General features: G+C 38.3%; 1 protein-coding gene across 2 annotated transcripts in view; it reads left to right on the top strand.

The window, feature by feature from the left end:
- Nucleotides 1-496: 496 nt before the first annotated feature.
- The window catches only part of LOC128886395 (glypican-6), a 242,882-nt gene continuing 231,597 nt past the window's right edge, over nt 497-11,781 (top strand). The window contains exon 1 of one of the 2 annotated variants that reach the window (XM_054141260.1): nt 497-922. In XM_054141260.1, coding sequence (XP_053997235.1) covers nt 772-922 — 151 coding nt within the window. In that variant the 5' untranslated portion in view covers nt 497-771. Of the gene's footprint in view, nt 923-2,750; nt 2,902-11,781 lie in introns of those variants that run through there. The other variant, XM_054141261.1, reaches the window with a different exon arrangement.

Raw genomic sequence — 11,781 nt, 5'->3', positions numbered from 1 at the left:
AAACTGACAGGCTTAAAAAAAATTCTCAATGCAATAGTAAAATTTTCTGGTACGACATTAACTCATAATATAATAGAATACCATCAAAATCCCTTTTTAACACATTATTTTTATTTGATTGGAATTGGACATCCAAATTCATAAATGATTTCATTAAAGCCTTTCGGCCGCTCCTTTAAATCGGCTGCCCGCGTGCCGGGCCTGCACACATGTGTATTAAGATGTAAATTTTGAGTTTTCAAAGTTACGAGACGATCTGAAATGTCGTCATTTTTTACCACCTTGACAATAATTTAAGTATCAAAACTTATCTATAAAAACTTTGATTTCAATGTATGTTATATTGTAATACGACGTACAAAATTGTATCAGTCTGCGCATGGCAATTATAGTGACGCGCGCTTCCATATTGAAAAATTTCAAACAGATTACTAGCAGTTCCCTTGTGCGCATGCGCACCGTAGCCGGCACGCGTTCCTGCCCACGAGTCGCTCAGCGCCTCAGTGCGTCTCGAGCCACCGTGGGGGAGATATCGCATCGTGTTGCTTCCTCTTTCACAGAAATTGTCAGCGGTTCCGTTCAACTCGCACCACATTTTCACGGATACCATCGTGGCGCTGTGCGTTTCGAATTGTCAAACGTGCTCGCCAAACCAAGTGGCGTCCTCGAATTTTTCATTATCCCGCGAATGTACAGACCCAAGTGCCGGGTTACGCGTACCTGCCGTGCTAATTCGTGAGTGTGCCGCGTGTGATTTCGACGAGAATAATTATGAGTGGCGTGCTGTCGATGTTGTGTGTTATCCTGATTCTTAGCGTCGCGACGACAACGGTACGCGCCGGATTAAAATGCGACGCTGTCAAACCGTACTTCGAGTCCCAAGGCTTTCCTGCCAGTGACATACCGAAGGAGGCGATTTCATGTAAGTATTTAATCGTACTTGGGTTTTATAACGTAGACTGCGGATCTTTATGCAAAATAAAACCTTCGTGAACGTGATGGCTACAAAAATTGAATCTAAATAGGAATATATTTTATTATAGAAATATTATCACGTGAACTTTACTTTCAATCTTTTTTTATATTCTTGCACATTCAAATTTCCTATAAATGCATAAAGATTCGCAGTCTATTTATAAGTGTTGAAAAGTCTTAACTTTAAGGCTAATCGAACAGAACGCGAGGGATGTTTGATTCTGAATGTTTTAAACTCTATATCTGCCATTTTTAGACAGTATCTACCAACCTAATTTTAGTTTTATAATATCATAAATAACAATATCTAGTATCTTATATCCAGTATTTAATGTTAATATCTTAAATATTTCCAACATGTACTAGTTACGAAATCGTAAAATGTACAAATAAATAAGCAGGATAATTCTTTATTTATATGGCTATTCTAGTCATTTTTTTGCGAAATCAATTTCAGAATCGAACATCCCTACTTCACGGTCCGTCCGAAGTTATCTACATAATGAACTTCCGTAACTCCTGTAATTTGATTGGTCATGGCTTCCAAGAGCCTGTGACATAGTAACCGTCAACTTCAAATCAAAAATGTGCAAAATCTCGAATCTATTTGATTCGATAATTAGTTAAAAGCTTCTTTCCAGTTATTATACCAAGTACCCATAAAAGTAACGATGTACTTTTGAGATTCCTAACTTAATCCGTCGATTATTATTGAATCTAACGGTATCGTCGAGGTTAAAGTAATTTCCGCTTAAACAGTTTGGCAAACGTGAACACAAGATATACAGGGTGTTCCAAAAATGTTGTAACACCTTGAAAGGGGGGGGGGGGGTCGGGAGGTGATTTGAAACAACTTTTTCCTTAGCGAAAATGTTGTCCGAGGCTTCGTTGTGGAGATATTAACAGAAAATCCCGACCAATCAGAGCGCGAGTATGCCAATTAAGCGCCTTCTGATTGGTCGAAGTAAAAAGGAAAAAGTTGTTTCCAATCACCTCCAGCCTGTATATACAGGGTGTCCCAAAAATGTTGTAACATCTTGAAAGGGGTGGTTCGAGGAGTGATTTGAAACAACTCTTTCCTTAGCGAAAATGTTGTCCGGGGCTTCGTTGTGGAGATATTAACAGAAAACGTCGACCAATCAGAGCGCGAGTATGTCAATGGAGCGCCTTCTGATTGGTCGAAGTATTCCGTTAATATCTCCTCAAAGAAGTCTCGGACAACATTTTCCCTAAGGAAAAAGTTGTTTCAAATCACCTCTCGAACCACCTTTTTCAAGGTGTTACAACATTTTTGGGACACCATGTATGTTCGAGACTGGAACGTGGTGTTCGTAATTTACGAAGATCGGTGATTTATCTCGCGAAATTTTGCTGAAGGGACTCGCGAGGAGACACGTTCAACGAAATATTTATGGCTGATGAATTATGAGCTATGTTTCTTTAACGGCTGGGGCAACAAGTTGGGAAGAAAAGGAACGAAAGAAAAATTCTGGAAAGTTCTCACGTCGGGAGTTTCGCATACGAACACTCTCGAGTCATGTGCACGACCAATCGTTGAAAATGCCCCAAATTAAATAAACACGCTCCTGTGAGTCTTAAGCTTTCTTCGATATTTATTTACGCCGCAGCGTATCATCGCGGAGGCTATTTCTTTTACACGAAACGTTTCTCCCAAGGGAGGAACGTTTGGGAAAGTGTTATTGACTAGTTTAGTATTAAACCTTGTTCCACGTACCCGTGTAATGGGAAGTGTTTGGTTATCAGTAGCGTGCATACACATTTCGCGTGAACACAGAGAGGGCTTGTGTAATTAATCAGTTGGTGCAATCAAATACGTCCAGCTTGAAAAGTGTATTTACTTACGCCGAGTAGATAACGAGATTATGACGCATTACTAGAATTCTCGTGGGAACAACGGAACGTTAGGTACGTAACTGTTTCATTGTACAGATAAACGTTGGAATTTGGCATTTATCGTATCATTAAATGAACTTTCTTTATCGATTCAGACATTTTTAAGAGACGACGGTAGTTAAATCGCGGAAAATAGTAATCGCTGTTGGTAAAGATAATTCCCTGAGAATTGTGTCACTCATGGCGTCAATGAACTCTTCTTAACGCTGACGATAAAAAGGGGTATCGCAGGATTCGTGTACAAGTTAGTTCGCTGTCTACTGTATTTGCGTTCCTTTATCTGCAACTTGCGAAACGTGATCGCGATCTTTCGCGACGTATAACAGCGTTGCACGGAGTTGGGCAAACCTCTAGATTACAATTACCTGAAGTTTCCCAAAATCGTTTCTCTTGCTTTCTCTTTTGAGCTGGGGATGGCGTGATAAATCACTAACAGTGATTTTTTACGGTGATCACACAATCACGATCACAGTCGTGATTAAACTTCGAACACTACCGTGATCCGGAAGATAGCGTTTCAAAATCGGTTCATGTTAATTGTCATGAAGACTCTATAAGGAGATCCAACTCTCTAAGAAAGTTACTAGAAAACTCTTAGCAAAATCACGAAATTGAAGTTATGAGTATTTCGCCCACTCGCGGCTCAAGTACGCACAGACTACGATATACAGGGTGTCCCAAAAATGTTGTAACAGCTTGAAAGAGGTGGTTCAGGTGGTGATTCGAAACAACTTTTTCCTTAGCGAAAATGTTGTCCGAGGCTTCGTTGAGGAGATATTAACGGAAAACACTGACCAATCAGAGCGCGCAGATACCGTTGGAGCGGCCGCGGTAGCGAAGGCTATGTGCTAAGCGGCCGCGCTTGTACGCGAACAAGCGACTCGACGTGCATCGAAGGACATTGTACGCGGTATCCGCGCGCTCTGATTGGTCAGTGTTTTCCGTTAATATCTCCTCAACGAAGCCTCGGACAACATTTTCGCTAAAGAAAAAGTTGCTTCAAAACACCTCCCGAACCACCGCTTTCAATGTGTTACAACATTTTTGGGACACCCTGTATATATGTATATATCGTACTCTGTGCTCACTTGCGCCGCGAGTAGTAGAAATATTCTTAACTTCAAGCTCGGGATTTTCATAACACTTCTACACTACACAGTTAGGACTCCTTATACAGTCTTCATGTTAATTGTATCGTTAGTGTCTCGCTGTCTCCCCTTAGCGGAAATTCAAGAAACCACAAACGAGTCAAATTAAAATTGTATTAAAATGATATTAACATTGCTTTTAGACCATATTATAATACATATATAATCTAAGAACAACATAATTCGTGAAAAGTGATCTGATCTGATTCTGATCTACCAATGAGAAGCGATCACGAAGAATCACGAATCACTGTGAAAAATCATCGTGATTGAGAATGGACGTGATTGCATCACTAGTGATTCAAAAGTAGCAGTTCACGCCATCTCTATTTTGAACATTTTCCAAATAAGGAAACAATTCAAACCATATCAGCAAACTGGAAATTTATTCGAAGCCTAAAGTTTTGTCCATCTCTGATCTATGGCCACGAGAGTATAGGGATATCCTATGTATGTCATTCACGCGATCGCGCTTTCGTCCAGCCATCTTTGAATGGTTTATTTCCGTTATTGTTTTTATGTGCGCGCACACGAGTTTATCGGCGAGATGAAAGGGAGGCCGCGTGGGTTTCGCGGGCGATAAAGAGCCAGGAAGAGCGCGAGGTAGCAAGAGCGAAGGGTACACAAAATAAAGAAGCGTCGAGGCGTTCATTTCACGTTTTATCGCGACAGCTGTATCTAGTACACACGGCCACGGCAGCTTCGCAAATCCCAGCTTGGAATAGGGTTAACATCCCTAGATTGTGAACTAAAGAGAACATTCGCAATACGCTCTAACCCAGGGGTGGCCAACCTAAATGATTTCGCGGGCCACTTTCGAAAGCTTAGTGAAGTTGGCACCTCCGAATGCAAATTTTGGTAAAAATCAAATTGCATTCGTTTGTCCACGATTTGTTCACGTTTGTCCAACCACAATTCTGATTTGTCCACCCTTCAGAAAAAAGTTACACCACAAACAAGCCATTTGAAGTCAATACACCTATATAGACTTTTTTTAGGGTTTTCTTAAAAAAATGTGTCTCACCACATTTTCTCCACCGGAAAAAAGATACACTTCAATTAAGGAGAAGTTGCAGCGATACGCTCGGTTGCGGGTCATTTGTCCTCGTTTTGTCAATTTCGTAGCTAATTATTTATGTCTGCGCAGAACAGAAACACTACTGGTTTTGTCCAGATGTAAATAAATAACTACAAAACTGACAAAGACTGTATGCGCCTGAACGCATCGCTGCATTTTCTCCTTGATTGAAGTCTATCTTTTTTCTGAGGGGTAGACAAACAAAAGTATTTGTTGGACAAACGAAAAACATTAGTGGACAAAATGTGGTGAGACACATTTTTTAAGAAAACCCTTAAAAAGGTGTATATAGGTGTGTTGACTTGAAATGGCTTGTTTGTGGTGTAACTTTTTTCTAAAGGATGAACAAATGAAAATTGTGGTTGTACAAACGTGGACAAATCGTGGACAAACGAATGCAATTTGATTTTTATCAAAATTTGAGTAGATTTGAAAGTAGATGTATACAATATCTTTGGATTCACTGTTGTAATTCTCTTCTCAATATGTTATACATTTTAGTTATCTTTCGATGAATCGAAAGGAAAACAAAGATGATAGTCACCGAGTGACACGCTCTGCCAAGTTTCTTGATATAAAGTAACATGTCAGGTTGATATCCAATTGAGAAAACTTGCGCAAATTTGTGCCATTTTAAGTTATTTAAATTTAAAGTCCATGCTTATAAGGAAAAAAAGACTGTTTACGCGGGATTAAAACAAACCTTATTATCCTTAATTTTAATTTAACATTAATTTATTATTGTTATTTCTACCAATGTATTCTAACTATGTTGCCCTATAAACCTAGAAATTCTATTCCATAAAAAATTCATAATAATTTAATATTTGTAATATGCATGTCGACCATATTGGATCTGCCATTTTGAATTTTGCAAGTCTGATACTAGATTCGTAATTTGCGGCCCAAATAACTCTTAAATACCAAGTTTCATGAAAATCTAATAACTTTGGAATATACACGTCAGTCATATTGGATCCGTCATTTTCAATTTTGCAGTTCTGATACTATATTTGTAGTTTGCGGCCCAAATAACTCTTAAATACCAAGTTTCATGAAAATGTAACAACTTTTTAATATTCATGTCGACCACATTGGATCCGCCATTTTGAATATTGCAATTCTGATACTAGATTGCTAATTTGCGGCCCAAATAACCATAAAATAGCAAGTTTCACGAAGATCCGAAAACTCCTTCTAATTTTGACCATCCGGACTACTGTGCGATCATGCTCCTTGGCATTTTTCGAGCGAGTTTCGTACAAACTTTCTGGTACGCAATATCATTTTAAAATCAAAGTTAATTTTTTCTCATAATTTCGACACGTAACAAATAAAATTACAACTGTTCCATCAAGAGAACATTACGAATAGCTACTGATTGTATTCGTTCCGAATTATTCCAATACAAATTTTGCTTTCGGACGATTAAAATAAATGACTCGCTTCGTATTCGCTAGAATTTTATCACTAGAATGCGGATGTTTATGGAAATCTATATTTTCACAGATAACAGAAAACGCAGTTAAACTCGAATAAAAGTTTGTCATATCTTCTAAAGTCTATAACGTGTAAATTATTGTTGATATTAATTATTTAAGGGCGTGGATTAACGAATCAATTAGGCACCTTTTAATAGAAACTTATAAACTAGATATATTATATTTGAACGTTAGAAATTACATGGTGAAATAAAACGTGTGTCCACTTTCCGGACATAAGACAACGAAGAAGAGACGTTCTCTTGTTAGAGAACCATACGATGCATGCACACTCACACATACACTTGTTTACTTATATTTCTTTGTACTGTATATTTCAACAGATATTTTACATATTTTTGCATTTATGAAATTTTCACATATTTCATTATTTCTGTTAAAATAATGTGGAAGACTTGAAATACTTATCTTTTCTATACAATATAATATAACTTGGTTTATTTTATATACTGGGTACATGTGGATATACATATTCAAAACTATCTTACTTGAGCAACCTCTTTAAACTGTTGTATCACATAGCTAGTCAAGTTGCCTACCCAACCTATCTACTACAATGGTCAATTTGACAATCATAATAACCATAATATACAAAATCCTATTTCAACAATTTCCTCTTACTTTCGCCATAAATGCGTAAAAATCTGTAGTCTACTTATCAGCGAACGTCAGCGTCCACCGTCCATTAAACTCCGAGGTATCTGTTCAGGATGTTGCCGCAAGTTCGAACATGTTCGAACCTCTGATGGACGTTGTTAGAGCCGTGGCTAACTCTAAAGGATGCCAATCCTCGCGTCTTCTCTTTGTCCTGGTTTCCGTCAACGGTGACGAGACGGTGACAGTTCCCAGACGCGATCAATTGGTTAACGGAGAGCACTTTATGCCGCGGAAACTGTTGGAACTAATCTAAATCAATCAGCACTTCTATTTAATCCCGAGACCCCTGGGGGCCACCACGAAACCTCCCAACGGACGCGCGTGTTCGACTATAACGTATCGATCGTAAAAAAAACCGGTGTTTTAACGAGTGGTTAATAAGTCGAGCGATTGGGACATCCGGGGGATGACCGCGCTGGCTAGCCTTGACCCTGAGTTTTTACTTTTACGAGCTTTTGCTTCGCGTTTCCTCTGTGGTGGTCCCCCGGGCGCAAACGCTCTGTGTCATTTACCTAGCCAGCTGCGTGAGGCTTTTCTACCTGAGTCACGGGGACTCGTTATCTCACAAAAGATGCCACTTTTCGGTCTCGTGACGCGCCAATCCGACTATGATCGCTGCGGCCTCTGTCTTCGGGGCTGACGCAGCTGTTGGAGCGTTAACACGAGTTCTCTTTCGTCTTTGGGAAAGTGAATTATATATTAGGTTGTCCCAAAAGTTTCTCTCGTGAGTTGCGTTCAATTATTTTCTATGGTAGTGTTTATATAAATAGACAATCTAATTTCTTAGACATTGATGCTGTTACAGTAACGAAGCGAAATAAATCGTACACAATTCAGTAATGTAACATAAGACATAAAATATTGTGTATATATTAATTATTAATAGAAGAAAAGAAACTTTCGGGACAAACTTATATTTTTTTATTATGTATACAGGGTGTCTACGTATAAGTTCGGACATACACAGGGTGTCAATTTTTCAACAAATTCTCAACAAAAAATTACTCTTAGACATTTTCTTTGTGTCGCCTTATTCTCAAGTATTTTCACTTTTAATTTTTCTTCTGCGTTTTCGACTTGACGCTCTTTAAACGGTCATAACTCCACCAAATTACAGTGCAAACTTAAAACTAAGTATACCATTTGAAAGAGCGTTAAATTTGCCATCTCTCTGATTCCAAACCAAAATTTATTACGTAGATTTAACAAGTGAAAAATTAGGTTACACTTTACATTGTGAAAATTTTCAAAAATTTGACTTTTTCTGTATTTGTTTTTCGGTTTCAAAGACATACTTGTTTGGCGGGCACTTCTTGGGAAAAACTTCCTCGAAGTTTCAGCTTTTGAACGGTATCATCAAAAAAAAATTGTGCGGTGGTATTTTAGGAAGAAAATGACGTTTTAATGCAGAAAAGCGTTCAAAATGCCCGCCTCCTCGATTAAAACTATCGGTTCTTCTGCGTCGAAAACATCAATTGTTTGCTTTGTGAAATCGATCGTGTTCCAATCTCTATATCATTTATCGGTACACCGAGATTGATTTTTATTAAATAGTCTCAAAAACCGAAAATTCTATGGATACATGTTCAAAAACAATTATTATTCACCTCGCACTGAGGCTCTACACACGGCTAGGAGAGGCTTGAGGTGTCAAAAAATCGTTTCTTTTCCTAATTGGGGAGGCTCGGGAGTGTCACTAAAAAATACATTAAACCCGATGTCAAGTTAATTTGAAAGTGACAAATCGGTTTTTGTTAAAAAATGTCGATTTTCACCTAAAAACCCACGATTTTCTGCATTTAAACGTCATTTTCTCCCTAAAATACCACCGTAGAATTTTTATTGACAATACCATTCAAAAACTGAGACTTCGAGGAAGTTTTTCCCGAAGAGTGTCCGCCAAACAACTATGTATTTAAACTCGAAAAACGGATAGAGAAAAAATTAAATTTTTTGAAATTGTCACATTGTAAAGTTTGACCTAATTTTTCACTTATTAAACCTACGTAATAAATTTTGATTTTGCGAATGGTGTATTGATTTTTAAGTTCGCACTGTAATTTAGTGGAGTTATGGCCGTTTAAAGAGTGTCAAGGCGAAAACGTGAATATACTTTTATATGATGTAAACAGTAACATTATGAATGAAGGAAGACAAACTCAAAACTTGTATAGAATTTTCATCGAATTTTGCATATGTCTTATAGTTTTGTCGCGGTCTGTAGAAATGAAACACTACAATTTTTTACAATCTTTAGAATCCCGAGTTGTATCGATATAGAGTGTATCAAGCAAGCCTTAGACCTTCAATCGACCGTCTCTTCGAGTGAATATCCCGCGTTTTCCTTTGATTTCCTCGTACCGTTAGTTCTGGGATCCGAATATCTCCCCCGAGATAGCAGCAATCGCGAAAACTTCAGAGAACACCGTAGATAAAATTGATAGCGACTTACCAGCGTACCGGGAGAGAACAGGCACCACGACAGGCTTTCCTCCTTTGTCAGTGCTTAGGATCACCGAGGTGACATCAACAAATATCCCAGCGTGTCGGACAGAGTATGAAGGAACGTTCCGCGACCGCAAGTCGCTCGCCTCGCTATCTGGAATCGCGAGCACCGCCATTGCGCAGTCATTTCAACTTAATAGCGAGAGATTAATACTCTCGCCATGCTGAGGAGTTCTTCATCGCTCCAGGTTCGTCTAATAGTCGACTGAATTTATTCCAACACGTTTGGTGAGGCCGAAGGGGACCACCCATGGGCCCTCGAGATGTTTCATTATTCATTCCCTTCCGTTTCCCTTCGAATGCATCCCGAAGGATTCTACGGAGAGGGAGGGGAAATTACTTAACAATGAGGGCGAATAGGTCGGAGACTCGGGACTTGGAAGGCCACACAGGTGTCCAAGGGTGCCCTCCACCGAGGAGAGAATGACTGGACGAATTATGAGCGTCGAGGAAAGGCATATTACATCGGAGAGGTCTAAGGGTTGGGTGGAGAGCCAGCTGCGGGGCTTAGAAAAGGATACTTAAGGGGTAGTTTAGGATTAGACGTTTTCTAGCCGAAATATTGGAACAGTTTTGTTTTTTGAAATTGGTAGTTATTACTGTTGTTATAGGCCAATCGGTAGAGAATTAAAACAGTGTTTTTGTGACAAAAATAGTAATAGCAAACCGATTGTACAATTACAAAAAAGGGGATGCGTAGATTAATAGGTATATGTTTTTCACTTCCAACTCTGTTCCGTTTTCTTGTTATTTACAATTTAATGCTAAAAAATCGTGATTTTTGTCGTTTTTTGCCTATAAATTTTAAACTAATACAGCAATATCAATGCTCCAATGAGATAAAATGTAGGTGATAAAAATACCTATAGAACGAGACCTCGAAAGTCTCGATCGGATAATGAGGAACGGAGAAAAATCTGGAAAACTGGAAAATTTGGCGTTTTTTCAAAAATTTGTATCTTCGCCTTTTTTTAAACTGAAGCGCTGGCCTTTTGGGAACAAGTAGTGATTGATTTTCCGGTTTTCTACATTTTTCTCCGTTCCTCATTATCCAATCGAGACGTTCGAGGTCTTATTCTGTAGGTATTTTCATCACCTATGTTTTATCTCATTAAAGCATTGATATTGCTGCATTAGTTTAAAATTTATAGGCAAAAAACGACAAAAATCACGATTTTTTTAGCATTAAATTGTAAATAACAAGGAAACGGAACAGAGTTGGAAGTGAAAAACATATACCTATTAATCTATGTAACTGCATAATCGGTTCGCTGTTACTATTTTTGTCACACAAAAATGCTCTATTGATTGGCCTACTAGTATTATTACTTGTTACTAATGAAAAACCCAATTTGGGAGATTCGAATTCGAGATCCTTTTGGTCATAGTCGAGCATTCCACTCACCAGTGACGAAGAAAACCAGTCGGTAGGCTTCGAATAAATCGGAAGTTTCCTGATAAAATAAAAAGGATTTGAACTCGAGACCCTTTTGGTCACAGTCGAGAATTCCACTCACCAGTGATAGGCATTCTAGGATTTTGCTTTGTTGAGGTATAATCAAGAACGAAATAAAGCGTGCGCAGCTATTTAACGTTTGTTAAAAAAATAATATAAAGAAAATATATTCTACTATATAACGAATTTGGTACACTGATATTGCACTCGATATCTGCAATAATTATACACGATATTCTTCAATACAGAATCGGTTCTCAAACCACGTTTGTACAGTTTTTTTTTTTTATTCTTAACAAAATATACGTCCGTTCGCTCTAACATTCATACAAGATCTGAAGCGGATACTTTCACACTCACACACATTCTTCTCTCTCAGTGTTGGCACCTATGCTAACTGAAGCAGCACCAACTTATGAAATTATTTCTCCAACATGCTTCTTTGGAAAACGTTGAAAATAAGAAACGAGACACACATATTGGTAAATTTTATATTTATTCGAAGTCTAGGGTTATGTTCATCACTACCTCCCCCTGCACTATTAC

Source organism: Hylaeus anthracinus, unplaced genomic scaffold (assembly GCF_026225885.1).
Source record: "Hylaeus anthracinus isolate JK02 unplaced genomic scaffold, UHH_iyHylAnth1.0_haploid 11982, whole genome shotgun sequence".
Classification (NCBI taxonomy): Eukaryota; Metazoa; Arthropoda; class Insecta; order Hymenoptera; family Colletidae; genus Hylaeus; species Hylaeus anthracinus.
The sequence above is the reverse complement of the archived record's forward strand: the minus strand, read 5'-3'. Positions and strand labels throughout refer to the sequence as shown.